This window comes from Mesoplodon densirostris, chromosome 8 (assembly GCF_025265405.1).
Source record: "Mesoplodon densirostris isolate mMesDen1 chromosome 8, mMesDen1 primary haplotype, whole genome shotgun sequence".
NCBI lineage: Eukaryota > Metazoa > Chordata > Mammalia > Artiodactyla > Ziphiidae > Mesoplodon > Mesoplodon densirostris.
This window is the reverse complement of record NC_082668.1, coordinates 99526982-99543656: the sequence shown is the minus strand read 5'-3', so window position 1 is coordinate 99543656 and position 16675 is coordinate 99526982. Positions and strand designations below refer to the sequence as shown.

Below are 16675 nucleotides of genomic sequence, written 5' to 3'. Positions count from 1 at the left end.
ATCTTCAAGAAAGCCAAAGCCAATGTTTTTGGCTGTCTGGCTTGACTGAAGCTTGAAAAATGGCAACTTGCCCCTTGCAAAGGTCCTAAGAAGTAGCCACTGCCTTGGCCTATCTGCCCTGGCTTTCAGTGAGCTTTTAAAATGCCAACGAGCTCTAATTGTGTTGATTGCCTGACAGCTGTGAATACAAGATGCTGACTCCAGAACTGCAACTCATTCTGCGGAGGGCACCAGCCTCCCCCACTAATGACTGCTGAGCTGAGTCACCTGAAGCCTGCGTGGGGTTTAACAGCAGCTGCACGTCTGCTCCAAGAAACAGCTGGCTGCAATCAGATCACACTGAGGCTCTTCCCCACTTCACCTGGAAGCTTGGGTATTTGTTTTCAGAGCATTAAACAGTAAGAGTCCTAGCTTAACTGGCACACAGGCGCTTTATGTCTGAAAGGGATTTGGCTAGGTCTGTGGTCTCCATCTCGGTTTTCTGAAATCTGAGTTTGAGCAGAGACCCTTGAGATGCTCCTGCTACCATTAGCTCTTCTGTCTGACTTTGCAATGTGACAAGGGGTGGGGACAGGAGTAGTGGCTGCCTATCAGAAGTCACTGGTTAGGCACTAGCATAGTGAAACTAGATTCACAACTCTATAAATTTAATTTCCTCTCCCTAACTTTTTCTCAATACAATTATTCTGGCCTTATGTATATAAAAAATAAGCCTGCTGATTTACTTCCCACTCTGGCTCCTCCTCCAGAGAACTCGCTTTCACAAGTTGTCAGCTCCCTGTTAATACAGGCTTAAAGCATCGGCACTCAGCTCTGGCTGAACATTGCAATCACCTGGAGAGCTTTAAAAACTCCTGAAGTCTGGTCCCATCCCCCAGAGATTCCAATTTCATTGTCTTTGAGTGTAGCCTGGGCATCTGGATTATAAACAAACTCCCCAGGTAATTCTAATGTGATTGAGAACCATTGGCCTCCAGACTCTGTGCTTTCCAAATTAACAGCTAATTTCATGAATCTCAGTTATCGCGAGAAAGTGAAGGATTTGACCGCCCCCCCCCGCCCCACCTCCACGCCTGCCCCGGCCCGGGCTCTCTCCATTTCCAGGTAACGCTGCATTAGCCTTCAGGAGAAAAAGCCCTGCTTCTTGTGGTCTCTCTCCAGGAGGGGTCAGATCCAGGCAGAGACCAGACTGCAGAGGAATATCTTGGGGAAAAGTAGGACCCTTAATACTTACAGCATGGAGGCACCTTCCTTTAACATTAAATTTGTCAGAACGAAAATTTGTCTCTGTAAAGCAGGGACTTGTCTTTGGCGTCCTCTCAGGGCTTTTGGGAACTGAGTTCTCTATTACCAGCTGCATATAGATCAGCTAACTGTTGGGGGCATGCAAGCAAGGTTATAAAGCACGACCTCTGCGCTCCAGGAAAGCCCGCTGGAAAGAAGGTGGAAAAACAGAGGGTTATACCCTTGCAAATCAAAGTGCGTTCTGAGGATCAGCGGCGTTACCTGGGAGCTTCCTAGAAACTGCATTTTAACAAGATGCCCAGGGGTGAGTATGCAAGTCAGTGTTTGAGAAGCGCTGGCCTATATTTTGGCGGTAACGCAGTAAGCAAAATCTCAAGCAATTGTAGGGACTAGGTGGAGAGAGCCACTTATTCCTCTTCCTGGACTGCGGTCTTTCTGTAGTGAGTGGCAGAGGCAGGAGGCCGGCGGGCCAAGGTGCTGGACTAGGTCAGGGCGGCTCCGCCTGCGCGCCCCGCCTCCCTCCTGGGTCTCTGCCCCGCGCGCGGTTGCTGTGGCAGCGCCGGACGCAGCCTGAGCCGCGGCTGCCGCGGGCACCACCTCCTCCCCCAAAGGCCTCCCCGGACCCCTGTCTCGGGCCCAGCCGGTGGCTCCGCCATGCCCCGAGGGAGGCGCGGCGGCCGGGTGAGCGCCCTGGAGGGCTGCCGGGAAGAGGCGGCGCCCCCGGCGGCGGACGCCGTGCCCTCGGTGCTGTGGGCGTCCGGGCAGCAGCCAGAGGCGGCGGCCGAGCTGATTCTGCTCCGGGGCATCTTCAAGATCGGGAGGGACAGCTGCGACGTGGTGCTGAGCGAGCGGGCCCTGAGGTGGCAGCCCATCCAGCCCGAGCGCCCCAAAGGTGAGTGTTCCCAATTAGAAGGTCCTGGCGCCTTCGGCCCCCGCGGCGCCTCCTCGCTCTCCCGGCCCCACACCCTCCTCCCGGCGCAGTCCCACCGCCCTCCGCAAGCTCCGCCTCTGCCACAGCGGGCTACCGCGTCCAGAAGCCGCCGCCTCCTCCCTCCCGCCGGGGGGCGAGAACCCGCGCCGCCCCCAGGGGCCTCCCGCTACCTGTCCCGTCCCAGCTGGCTTTCCGCCTCGGGTGCCATCCCGGGACCTGCGTCACACTCCGCTTCTGCTCTGTGATTCCTAAGAAAGAATTGAGCCCCACAAGGGGAGGTGTTTTCCAGATGCGGGAAGGTCACCTGCTCCTCCCCTCCAAGTGGAAGTTTTACTCCGTCAACTTCTGACGGTAACGCTGAAAGTATAAGCATTTTACCGAGTATACCTACACGTGGGTTCCGAATCCAACTCTCATTTTGCTGACTTCTGAAAGTTTCACCCCAACTTTTGGTCTCTCTGGACTTTTCCATCCCTCACATTCCTTGCCATTGTCTAGAATCAAGTCTAAAGGTCAGTCTAGAAACTTTTGGTGTTCAATATTGACTTTAGAATCATCTTGTTGTTTACGTGCATTTGCCTTTTGACCTAAACCTTTATTTAGAAAGTGTTATAATTCTGTACAATAGGACTATTTCAAGTCTTAGAGATGATTTAGGGGAAAACCTTGGGATGTGGTACACGTTTCCTCTGAATGCTAACTTATGAAAATTTTAAAAATGCCTTCCCCTGTTGGAAAACAAGACACCATGTGCCGTTTACCTCAAAGAATAGAAAAATGTCACTGTTTTAAAGTTTCGTGTACAAAAATCTAACAAAACAGACTAGTCAGGGACCCAGTGCTGGTTCTGAGTGGGAATTCTGCTTCTGCTGCAGGTGTCCTGCTGGCCCACTTAACTAAAACTGCTTTTGACTTTAATTAAAAATGCTTTCAGGTGTGTTGAAAACCAAGTTGTGGAGTATTTTCTAGAACCTTTGAGTTAATTAAAAATGTTTTCAGGTGTGTTGAAAACCAAGTTGTGGAGTATTTTCTAGAACCTTTGAGTTAAAAGCTAGGGATATGGACATAGTTATTCTGTTTAGTTTCTAAGTCTGTTTGAATTTGGGGACATAGAAGTTTACCATTAGAGTTTAAATTGGCCTACAAGAGTCGATTTAACCTACAATGAAGCTGAAATACTATAGGAATAAAATGAGACATCGTGCAACGAGAGGTATTCAAATCAGTGTTGCAATACTGGTACACAAAAAGTCAAGTAATGGCATGAAAACAAAAAATGCTCTTTTATATACTGAGTGGTGATGGAGGAAAAATAGGCTTAATTAGCATTCCAAAATTGGCTGTAGAGTTTAAAAAGACATCCCGACAGTTATAACTCTAAAGGTTGCAAGTGTTGATCTTTAATTTTGACCTAAAACACTTTGGTTTTCTTTTCCTTCATTTAGATATACCACCCTTTCTTTGTAACTAACACCTAGTATGCAAACCACTTTGGGCCCCGAACATTAGAGGTCCAGAAGCCTAGCACCTTAGTAAGCACTTCTATTTGTAGAAGGAACCAAGAGATGTTTTACTTAGTAAAATAATAAGAGTGGGAAAAGAAAAGGAGGTATTGAGAGATATGTTTAAATATGAGAAATACTCTCTGATGTGGAATTAGTTTAGATGTGCATGGTAAAAGACAAATGAAATGGGTCCAGAAAATGGAGGAAGAACTACATTAAGGTTTCCATACTTGGGAGGATGTGGTGTGGGAGGATGTAGTGGAGGAGACCATGTCTGTTGCTCCTTGGCCGGTGCCTGGCTGTTCCAGGAAAGGGTAGGGGTGGGGTCGGATTGCTGGGCATTATTAGATCATATGAGATGTTTGCAAGACCACTCAGTTTTTAAACCTCATAGGGCCTTAGTAGCTGTTTTGTTTTCTTTTTAAAATAGGCTTTATTTTTAGAGCAGTTTTAGGTTCACAGCAAAATTAAGCAGAAGGTGCATATACCCTCTGCTCCCCACACATGCATAGCCTCCCCCATTATAAATATTTCCCACCAAGGTGGTACCTTTGTTAAAACTGATGAACATTGACACATCATTATCATCCAGAGTCCATAGTTTACATTAGGGTTCACTCTTGGTGTTCTGCATTCTATGGGTTTTGGCTTATTTATAATGACATGTAGTGGGATTCTCCAGAGAAATAGAACCTTGAAAAAAATACACAGTACAATATATATTTGAGGAGATTTATTATGGGAATTGGAGATTATGGGATTATGGAGGCTGAGATATGCCACTCTATGCCATCTGCAAAGTGAAGAACGAAGGAAGATGGTTGTATAATTCAGACCAAATCTGAAGGCCTGAGAACTGGGGGGAACTGATGGTGTAGCTCCCAGAGACGGGATCTACATGAGAAGAGGGAAGATGTTCAGGACATCTATTTGTTTACTCTCAGTGCTTTGAAGAGTGCCTGACATAAACATTTGTTACATGAATGAATTTGTTAACTGGTCTCATGAACTTTAGTTTTGCCCATTGCATTATAATCTGATTACTACACTGCTACTTAATAGTGACTTCTCATCACCTGTAAGAGTATCCCCCTCCCCTTTTGTTAAAGAATTAGAACTCTTTTTACAGAACATTCTTCAGCTAATGTTGGTCTACTTCTCCATTGTTAGCATCATGGTGAGAAGGTTCCATCTTGCTCAGCTGTAAGATGGAAAAAGAAAGCAATCTATGACCAGGGCATAGATTGACCAGTACGTCACATCTGTAAGCAAACTGTATACACAAAAGGGCATCATCCATTCAGAAAATATCTTCATTATTGCCTGCTATGGTGCCTAATGATCTTTCTGTTGGAATCTCAAATTACAGTCATTTTACTTGTGGAATCGTATGAGTTTATTCATGTTAATTACCAAGTTAGCTCTCTGTGCTCTAGGAAAGAGCGAAACCTTTCGTGAAGAAATGGGAGAGGGGTCAGATGAGGATTTTAAGGCCAATTGAGAGAGGTCAGGCAGGTCTGGGTCATGGGACCCTGTCTAGGCAGAGCAGGCCACAGTGTTGTTAGCCCCCTACATGGTGCCTGGGACCAGGCGTAAGGTGTCAAAAATTGAGAAGGGACTCAGAAAGGGGGTATGGGCAGATGCCATAGACCAATATGTGTATTTTGTCATTTAGCCCTTAGCTTGTTACTGGATCAGATATTTTCAGAGTTCAACATTTTCAAAATTATCACTGATGGCCTGTTGGCATTGTTCTAAATCTCAACCGAGGACAGACTGCTAGGAACGTGCGCTTACCAAGTGGTAAACTTCTATTTGAAACGTTAGATGGAAGCAGAAGGTACAAGCATTTTTGTGTATCCCCAATGCAGAATCTGCTTACTGTACTGTGAGACCTGGTTATGAGATTTTCCCATAAAGGAGAAGCTACTGATAGGGAGAGTCAGTAATGCATAGCATTAGACTATGTTAAGCTCATATTTTAGTACACTTAAGAATGATTAGGGCTTCCCTGGTGGCGCAGTGGTTGAGAGTCCGCCTGCTGATGCAGGGGACGCGGGTTCGTGCCCCGGTCCGGGAAGATCCCACATGACGCGGAGCGGCTGGGTCCGTGAGCCACGGCCGCTGAGCCTGCGCGTCCGGAGCCTGTGCTCTGCAACGGGAGAGGCCACAACAGTGAGAGGCCCGCGTACCGCAAAAAAACGAAAAAAACAAAAAAAAAGAATGATTAATTTAGGGGTCTCCATGACTGGAATGCCAAATGCCCACAAGTCTCTGTTATCTCACACTGGGCACCTTTATCATTTACTAATGAATAGCACCTTGAAGTATGAAAAGCACTACAGGATCTTTTACAGGCTCCCCACTCCGGCTGTCTGTAATCTCCCATCTGGTGTAGGAAGGGTTTCAGGAGTGGGCACCAAGGGGCCTGAGGTCTTGTCTACAACTAACGGGTGTAACTGACTTAAGGCAAGTCATTTAACTGCTCTGAGTGACAGTTCATTCATCTGCAAAATGAGGCATTTACATTATATGATCTCTAAGAACCATCAACTCTGTGAAGTTGCATTTTAAAGGAAATACCTATTTTTATAGACTTTTGGTGTTAGGACATCGTAATAAACCTGAGTAAAGTTTTAATGATCAGCTGCCAGGTGTGTGTGGAAGACTTGTATTTTACACCAACGCTTCACAGCCCTAATGAATTTCTAATTAGAAGAACCACCTGGGAAATAACGGGCCAAGTTTCTCGCTCCCCTTCCCTAGCTTCAAGACACAATAATGAGAGGTAGGCAGTCACCTCAGCACAGGTTCTGTCTTTGGAAAGGAAGAAACCACTTTCTGATAGAAAATAGTGGTGTAAGGCTAGTCATGAGCAGATTTTTCATGATGGACAAAAGGACTAGCTTATCTTTTCTTCAATTTCATTTCCTGTACCCTCTTATTAAATTTCAGGGCAAGGATCTTACAATATGTTCGATTAGCATGAGAATGTTATGTTCTAAATATTTTTAAAAATACAGTGAAGGTTTCAAATCTTAGTTATGGTTTACAATCCTCTTATTATTCTTAGACTTACTACCTCAGGTTACACCATTTCATGTTGTGTTTTTCCAAAGGATTATTCCTACCACGACTTTGAGCTCAGCTTAATTAGAGCAGTAACCAGAAAAATCTGAAAAAGCTGGGCTTCAAAATAAGGTCTTGAAAGTGTTTCTTTTATAAGGGAGTTCATGATTTTCTTGTCCTTTAAGTTTATATAGACATTCATTTGCTGGAAACTTTGCAACGTGAAAGGTAATGTGGAAAAATGTGGAAATGAGAAAAAAACCAATCAATTTTAAAACAACAAGAGTTAGTGATTACATGGGACTTAGCAGAGCTGGGTCCATTCTAAGTATTAATCTGCCTAAGCTGTTTGGGAACAGATGTACGTGAAACAGATCCCAGGCTTCTGTTGTGTATATCCAAAGTGAGACATCTGTCGGTAAACCGTTGGTCAGAAATAATGGAAGCAGGGGTTAAACCCCGAAATGACCCATTACTCATGTGAATTATTGAAGGACTAATTACTCAGTAAAACATGATGCTTTGATTCACCAGTCTACATATGAAGAAGAAAAATACTTCTTTAAAAAATTATTAGTGTATTCCTAAGCTGTCAAATTTGAAGGAATTTTTAAAAGCTTGGTGTGAAAAATCAAGCTTACCAGGCAACTGCATGTAATGTTTATAACGTTTTTAAATACTTTGACAGGTCTGTTATCCTATTGTATAAATACTGTATAAAGCTCATATTGTATAAATATTAGCTTTTTCTTAAATTGGTCCACACAGGAAAACAAAATATAGAATGAATCTCTAAGCATGACTGTTTAGTTAAACTCTCTGCACTAATGGAATGCTCTGCATGTGCTCTGTCCAATATGGTGGCCACCAGCCACTTGGGGCACCTGAGGACCTGAAATATGGCTAGTGTGACTGAGGAACTGAATATTAAATTTTATTTAATTTTAATAAATTTAATAGCCATATGCAGCTAGTGGCGATCGCGTTGGACAATGTAGCTCTAATGCATAGACCCACGAAGAGTTGAAAATGTTTATTCCCTTTATTCCCAGGCATGGGTTTGCATCTTTGTCGTAAGGTACAGTTTTCAGTAATTAATCTCAACATAGAACTGATATGACCATATAATCTGAGCTGCCGATTTAAAGATAACACAACTGAGTCCAGAGATGCCCAAGTGGCAGAACCCTTTAACATACTTTGTGAGTACAAAAACATGCTTTTGTTATTGTGAATTAATTGGCTGACAGTAAAATTGAAGTCTTGTCTGTTAAAACCATAGTCTTATTCCTCACGGTCATGATTTATTTATACTAAAATTTGGCAAAAAATCTGTTTCTTACTATAGGGATAGTAAATTTGAAATAACTGTCCTAGCCTGCATACCTTGACCCCATGAAAGTCTGCATCCCAGTGTTGTTCATAAATATACCACAGCCATGTGGCACCATCTGAAGACAAACACTTTTAAAAACTGGTCTACTTTTGTGTCCCCTTCCTCTTGGTCTCTTCCACGTGGGGGTATTTGAGGCTGCAACTGGCACAAAAATATCCTCCTAGAAGTGGGGAATGGTACTTGCATTGAAGGCAAGGGACGTACAAACTGCAAATCAGATAAACTGGATCAAGGTCGGTAGAGGCTGATCCAGATGGGATCCGCCATAGCAGGAGGACCTGAAGTGAACTGCAGGAGCTAAAGAACCAAAGAGGGGCTTCCCTGGTGGCGCAGTTGTTGAGAGTCCGCCTGCCGATGCAGGGGACACGGGTTCGCGTGCCCTGGTCCGGAAGGATCCCACATGCCGCGGAGCGGCTGGGCCCGTGAGCCATGGCCGCTGAGCCTGCGCGTCCGGAGCCTGTGCTCCGCGATGGGAGAGGCCACAACAGTGAGAGGCCCGCGTACCGCAAAAAAACAAAAAAAAAAACAAAAAAAAAGAACCAAAGAGCCAAGGCAGTAGATAATAAGGATCAACAGATAGGTTGCGTACACAGGGGGATGCTATTGCCTAGACTGGACTTTTTTTTTTTTTTTTTTTTACGTCTTTATTGGAGTATAATTGCTTTACAATGGTGTGTTAGTTTCTGCTTTATAACAAAGTGAATCAGTTATGCATATACATATGTTCCCATATCTCTTCCCTCTTGCGTCTCCCTCCCTCCCACCCTCCCTATCCCACCGCTCTAGGTGGCCACAAAGCACCGAGCTGATCTCCCTGTGCTATGCGGCTGCTTCCCACTAGCTATCTACCTTACGTTTGGTAGTGTATATATGTCCATGCCTCTCTTTCGCTTTGTCACAGCTTACCCTTTCCCCTCCCCATATCCTCAAGTCCATTCTCTTGTAGGTCTGTGTCTTTATTCCTTAGACTGGACATTTTTGTGCCCTCTGTAATTTGGGAAATTACATCCTTGTTTAAAGGGCCAGGGATATAGAATATATAATTCATTGTGATCTCAGTACTAGAATGCTCATTTTGAACCTTATTGCTAATCTTGCCTAGTCCATTAGTTGACTAGGTTATTAGATTACATTTCAAATATTGACAAATCTACAAACGTCATCAAAGTCCTCAGCATAGGCCTCTCTAATTCCTTCCATATGACTGTATTCCTGCCCGAATTTTAGAAGTACTATGCCAGTGATGGGGGTAGTGTATGCTGAGCAAGTGAGTTCTGGTCGTGTATGTGGTGGGCAAAGGGAAGAAACTCTTGGTAGCCATGGCTTTTTATATGCTCTTGTGTTTTCCAAGATCAGTAAGTGACGAGTTAGAAGGGAAAGTTGGGAGGGAAATGGAGTTTGAAGGAAATTAAACCTTCTGCTGACTTTTGGCATGTGAACTAGAAGTCGAGGACCCTTAGTATAATGGGTGCCAGAATCCAGAGACAGGCAGGCAAGCAGGTGGGCAGGTATGCATACATTAAAAAACATTTGGCATAGTGCTAATGGACTTATGGTAAGCCTACAGATAAGTCTAAAATAATGTACCAGCTGGCATCGGGGAATTCCTATGTACATTCCAAGATTTTCATCAGAAACAGTGTTCTGGAAACTACTGCTGCTGCTATGCATCGGTGTCCAGTGTTTGACTGAAAATAGTGAACGTTTATTGATATTTACCCTGCCAGGTCCTATGCTAAGTGTCTTATCTTGTTTAATCTTCCCAACAAGACTATGTAGTCCAGATAGGATTTTTATTCCTAGGGCCCAGAGATGACGTTCCTTGTCCAAGGTCATGCTAGTAATGGAGTTGCTGGGATTCCAAGCCAAGCACCCTGACTCCAGAGTCTACACTGTACCCAGAAGGTTATGCTGTTTCCTCAGTCCAGTAAGAAAGAGTTCTCCCTAATGCCTTCAAGAGTCTGTGTGATGTCCGAGTTACTGACAGTGTAACATCATGGTCCAAACCAAAACAATAAACTTTTTTTTTAATGGTAAAACATTAAAAGTTTTATTTTCATATCTAGAATAAGAATTAGATAGTAATGCCTACCATCTCCACTATTAATATTGCTCTAGAAATAGCACACGAAATTTGACATGAGAAATGATAATTTAAGGGGTAAATCAAAATAATAAACCTTAATACAACAAAATCATCTGACTTCTTTCAGACCTTCATGACAGTTCCACGGTAGAGGGCATGTTCCACTTCTCTTGCCACTTCTGCTTCCTGAGTAAATGACCAAATGGGACAGACAAAGTTTTCTAAACCTAATATTTTTATTGTGGAAAACACCAAACATACCCAAATGTAGAAAGAATAATATAATAAGCCTCCATGTCCAACCCAATGAGTGGTGAGACTCTATGTGACACGTTGAGTTTAAACAGTTTTCAAGGCCAGTCTTATTCCATCTATGCCCTACCCAGTTCCCTCCATCTGGAATAATCAGGAGCAATTCCTAGACATCATATAATTGCACCTATAAACATCTTACATGTATCTCTAGGAGATAAGGATTAAAAAAATATAGTACACAATATGATCCCCAGTACAGTCACTATACCACTATTCCATTTAAAATAATCCTCTGTATCCTTAAATATTCAGTTAGTGTTCATTGTCTCCTGATTGTTTCTTTCTCTTTTTTATATAAATCAACATTTAAATAAGGTCCATATTGCAGTTTGTTACTATGTCTTTGAATCCACAGATTCCTCTCCATTTTTTTTTTTTTCCTTATAACTTATTTTCTGAACAAACTGGGTTGTCTGGACTGTAGTTTTTCATAGGAAAATGAAAGGTTTGTTGGGGGTGAATGCCTGTGAAAGATAAAAGGGGCAGGAAGCAGGTTGGGAGGGATAACCTTCAGACTGTGATGCCAGTCTGACACTTGTAAAGAGGGGATGAAGCAGGCAGGGTCAGGGAGAACCTCAGTCTATGGTGCTTATCTCATAAAGTCCTTGTTTACCTATGGTGAGATCTTGGGAGAAAAGATTGCTCATTAGGAGTCCTGTCTTAGGCAGAAATGGCCAAATCTAGTTGTGTTCAGTCATAGACTGGGGGCTGCCTGGGAAGAGTGACGTTGACTTGGATCCTAAAGGCACCAGTAGCTGGAGGCTGTCAGCTAACTGCATTCATTGCAGCAGAAAAGCAAGTTCTTAAAGGGAGAAACCACAGCATCCACAGTGACCAATAACGTTTATTATTATCATTATGAGCTCAGTTATTTAAATATATTAAATATATTTCAGTTCACAGCAATGACTGTTCTTACTAATTCTCAGACTGCCCCAATTCTGGATTTTTGGACCAATGGGAACCCCTTCAGGCTGACTTCTGAGACCTTTTGACATTCTCTCAGCTGTCTCTGTTAGCTTCTTTGCTTTCTGGAATGGCAAGATATTCCAGGCTCATCTTGAACATTTTATGCCTATCATCAAGGAAGCCTAATTTTTAAAATTGACTAATGGTATTTAGATACCACAATTTGAGCACCTGTGTGCTCATTGCTAGAACTTCCCTTATATGGTCCTGTTTCCTAGGTCTTTCTGAAAGCAGAGCTAGGACGTATGTATTTTTTTTTCTGAAAGCAAAAAATGCACCATGGAATCATGCTGTTATTTCCAGTAAAAGTTCAAGACTGAAAGGTTTTTACTTTGTCTTCTTGCTCCTACCCTTAAAATCCTGTGTTCTGACTGCAACAGTATCATTACTGATTTGCCTTATCCTGCAATAAATGTACATCACAGAATACCAACACCAATGCCACCATCAATAATATAATTAATCAGAGCCATTTAAGATCATTCTGTAATATTTTGTTGTAGCTCTTAGGGACATACCACTTAGAGTATATGCTATGTGTAGTCAAATTACTATGTCTTAAAGACACTTGGAATCATTCCTATCTGTGATGTTATGCCTCCAACTCAATATGCAGAATTATTTGTTTCATTTTTGCTTTTATTTTGGGGCATTGCTCTTTTTAATCCAATTTTGTTTTGTAATTATATAAAATATTTATATGGTTCCAAAATCAAATCCACTAAACAAGCTATATCCTGGGAAGTATAATTTTTATCTGTGCCTCTTCTACCCTTTCTCTTCCTTCCTATTATTGGTAAGCCTTTTTAATTTTTTTGGTTTATTCTTATATAGCAAACATTTACATATATTATTCTCCTTACCTCACCCCTACCCATCTTCTTAAGTGCTTGGTAGTGTACCATATATACTTTTTGCACTTTGATTTTTTTTTTAATTAACAGTATACCTGGTATATCACTTGATAGAGGTATATAGCGAGAATCATCATTTCTTTTTATATCTGCACAATAATCTATTGTGTACTATAGTTTATTGAACCATCTTTCTATAGAAAGACTTGGGTTGTTTCCAGTCATTTTTGCTATTGCAAATAGTGGTGTAGCAAAAAAAACCTTGTCATGTCTTTTTTTTTTTTTTTTTTTTTTTTTTTCTTTTTGCGGTATGCGGGCCTCTCACTGTTGTGGCCTCTCCCGCTGAGGAGCACAGGCTCCGGACACGCAGGCCCAGCGGCCATGGCTCACGGGCCCAGCCGCTCCGCGGCATATGGGATCCTCCCAGACCGGGGCACGAACCCGTATCCCCTGCATCGGCAGGCGGACTCTTAACCACAGCGCCACCAGGGAGGCCCCCATGTCTTTTTTTTTTTTAGTGTATTTTTGGAATAAATTACTAAAATTTATTTTGGAATAAACTACTAAAATCCTAGAAGTGGGATTGTTGACTCAAAGAATAAATATCTGTATAATTTTTAATAGACTTACTTTTTAGAGCAGTTTTAGGTTCACAGCAAAATTGAGGGAAAGGTACAGAGGTTTCCCATCTACTTTCTGCCTATATAATTTTGCTAAATATTTCCAAGTTCCCTCAAAAGGATTGTGCTGTTTTGCTTTACTATTGTCATTGTATGAGGGTACCTGTTTCTGTGCAGTTTCTTCAAAAGAGTATATTTTCAGACCTTGTTTTAAAAAACCAATCTGAGATAAGAAATGGTATCTCAGCATAATTTTAACTTGTATTTTCCTCTTTAAATAATTCATTTTTTTAGCTTATTCCTCCTAATATTAGGGAGCAACTATTATGTGCCAGGGTATCTGATAGGTTTCAGGGATGCTACACTCAATTTGACACAATTTCTGCTTCAAAGTTTTCACAATCTGCAGGGAGACTTATCAGCAAAATAACTAGGTAGTCTATTTTATGTGCCATTGAGGTATTACGTACAAGGCTTTATAAAGAACCAAGGAAATGTAGCTAAAGGAGAAAATCATTTTGTTTGAGTGGGCTGGGGGGTGGTCAGGGAAAGCTGCAGAGGGGTGTGAGGCTAAACTTGAATGTGGGCCTTGAAGCATGATTAGGAGTTGGTAGCACAAAAGAATAAGGAAACCATTATAGGAAGTAATATTTTGGAAAAATCAGGAAAGAATGCTTTGAACTTTGTGGAAAATAAGACCATAGCCTGTGGGGAGAGTGTATGTTAATGGGAGACGATGACAGTCCTTTGTGTAAGTCAATAGTTTGCATAGGGCCTTGAATATCATGCCAGGAAATTGGTGTCTTAAACTGAGGGTTGAGTAAAGGGTGGCAAAGGCCGAGTGTCAGAGGATATCAAGTTTTTGTTTTTTAAAGTAAGTGAGTTTGGGTTTTAGAAAGACAACCATGGGGGTAGGATGGATTATAAGTGGAGTCCATTTCAGTGGCCAGTACCCCAGAAGATCCAGGAGGTGGTGTGTAGTTGGCAGGGAGAATGGAGAGGAGAGGTGAGGCCAGGTGCAAATGCATATCGTCAAAGATAGAACCTGGAGGATGTGGGGTTTGGGGGAAAGGGAAGAAACAATGGTGAAGCTGAGATTTTTAGCTTGGACAATGGAATGGATAGTGGACACAGCTAAAATTGCTTCCTATTTTGCCAATCTAAGAATTATCTCACTTGAAATGTATTCTACCAAGAATCAGATATACCAAGACTAGCAAAATGTCCAAACAGAAGGGAAATGGAAAGCTTGAAGAATGCATAAGCTTGAGAAATTGCTCTTGAAGGATTATAAGTTGAACCCTATCAAGTTTAAGATCTATGTTTTCCATGAGCCTCGGGCTCTCCTTCTGTGCCCTTTCTTACTAGGTTGGGGCTACTTTGGAAAAAAGAGTTTAAAACTATTTTCAGAAAACACTATTCATTAAAAATTGGTAAATAAAGTTATGATCTTTGTACAACCATAATGTTTAGGTATTATTGAAATGTAAAAAAACAGTGAAGTAATTTTAAATGTCAATTTTTATATGTATAAAAACTGTTTCTATATCATTTTAAACTAAAAAAATTCATTTATTTCATGAAATCTTTGTGTCTAATGCAAATAATATTTGTTCCAAATTAAACTTTCAAACTTAGTAAAATGTTACAAACATAATTCAAAGTATTTTCTAGTGCCCATCTGTGCAGGAAGAATAGGATCAATAAAATTGAACAACTGTTAGAGTGTACTGGTTTCCTTATATTTTAGGCATGTTTTCATGTACTGAAAGTGTAAAGTCTAGATAGTATGTTTTGTTGTGGTTTTCATTATACAGATGAAAACTTGTTACAGTTGAAATCTTGGTGAATATAATGCATTTTTGAAGTCCCATTCATAGCCCACTTATTTTAGATAATATTTAAATATTTAAACTAAATAATGTGGATACATTTTTGTCATGAGATTTGATTTATAATACGCTCATTTTAAAGGTAAAAATACATCCTTCTCTAAAAATCATTATTTCCATTTCTTTGAATTAGCATTTTTCATATTTTGGGAAAAAATATCTTGATATCCTAGCTTCTGAATGGAAGACAAATCTATTATTTTCCATATTGTTTGAATGTTTTACACTGGGACCAAACCTACTCTGTTATTGAGCTTCATGCCATGGAAACATCTTATGGGGGAACCTCTTTTACTCAAATCTTCTTGGTACTTGAATACTTTGTTAGGTGCATACAGACTCACTTTGCATCCAATTCATCTGCATGGGAAGATATGTACATTGAAATTCTAAGTGCTTTTTCAAATCTAAATTTCCTAGAGTGCAGCATGAGTCCCAACAATGTAAAGCTATGAAATGCCTTTTCATTGTGACTTTTCAAAGACCTTCGTTCATTAACATTTAATTAGCATCCGTTCGTTGTGTACATTGTATACTTCAGGGTGATATGACTAGTAACAAGGAGTATTCTAGAGGATCTTAGACTTCTGGGATTGAAGCTGATAATACACTTACTAAATTGTGTGCTGCTTTACATTAAAAAGATTCAGCAGTTACCTATTTCTTTACCGAGTATAGGACACCAGGTTGAAACCATTGATTTTGAAGTGAAGAATTCTTGGTCATATTCTAAACTAACCAAGTGTTATCATTAGCTTTGAAAATAACAACTATCTTCAGTATTCTAGGGTAGACTGAAGAAAACCCATGTTGGAGGCCCGTAGAAAAACTTTAGTATTCTTATTTGGTTAATATTCTGCCTTTATGAGAATCTCAATAAAATCAGTTAAATGGAAACTTGGAAAATTCAACATACTGTCTATCACGTTCAGTTTACTGTTAAATAAAATTATGCCCTGGATATAACCTTCTAATTTTATTTTTTTTCACCTTAATGAAAGCACTGGTCATTATTGCTGCCACTGATGCTCTTTTGTCTGCACATACTGTTGCAACATAATGTGTTGTGCATTTGATACGGATATTACCATATTGCCATAAGGAGCTGCTATTATTTTAGACACCAACTGATTCCATGATAGTGTCAGGTTTCTTTAACATATGCTTATGTTTTTGTACAAATGACCCCAAGAAACATCTGCTAGTTTTGTGGTGATATCTACAGTTTCTTTTTTAGAATTTGACCTGTCAGTCACTTTTTAATGTGAAATCTACAGTATTTCATTAGAATAAGCTCACTTTCTGTTTTTTTTATTACTGATATTAATTAACAACATTTTGACTCAGCTTTATGACATAATTCAGAAAGTAATTGAACTGCCTGTGCACATTATTTTAAAAATCTCTTTTCATGATTGTGTCATTGATACTTTAAAATAGAAAAGTGCCCTTTTAATGGATCCTTTAGCATCCAAAATTTTAGGTCCCAAATTGCTTTCTAATGGTTCTGAAATTATTCTTTAATTTTACAAAAGTGTGGAGTAGTTGTGGTGTATCATTGGTCCATTCATATCCTTTGCTAATTGCTAATCTTCAATGGATGTGTAAGGGCAGACAAAGGAAAAGGAAATGAACTTTCAATAAAGTTGTGAAATCTTTCCTCTAGGAGATTGGAAAAACTTTAGAGAACATAAGCCAATGATTATGTTACGGGTGGGATCCCTTCTTTTACTTGCTTTGGTATGAACTTGACTAAGAAGCAATGGTCACAGATTCCCGTTGTCTGGCATTTT

The 16675-nt window shown here is 40.9% G+C and overlaps 1 protein-coding gene across 1 annotated transcript in view; it reads left to right on the top strand.

Annotated features, from left to right (window-relative positions):
• The first annotated feature begins 1899 nt into the window (after nt 1-1899).
• Nucleotides 1900-16675, top strand: part of CERKL (ceramide kinase like) — a 156631-nt gene continuing 141855 nt past the window's right edge. The window contains exon 1 of the mRNA XM_060105961.1: nt 1900-2137. Coding sequence (XP_059961944.1) covers nt 1900-2137 — 238 coding nt within the window. The remainder of the gene's footprint in view (nt 2138-16675) is intronic.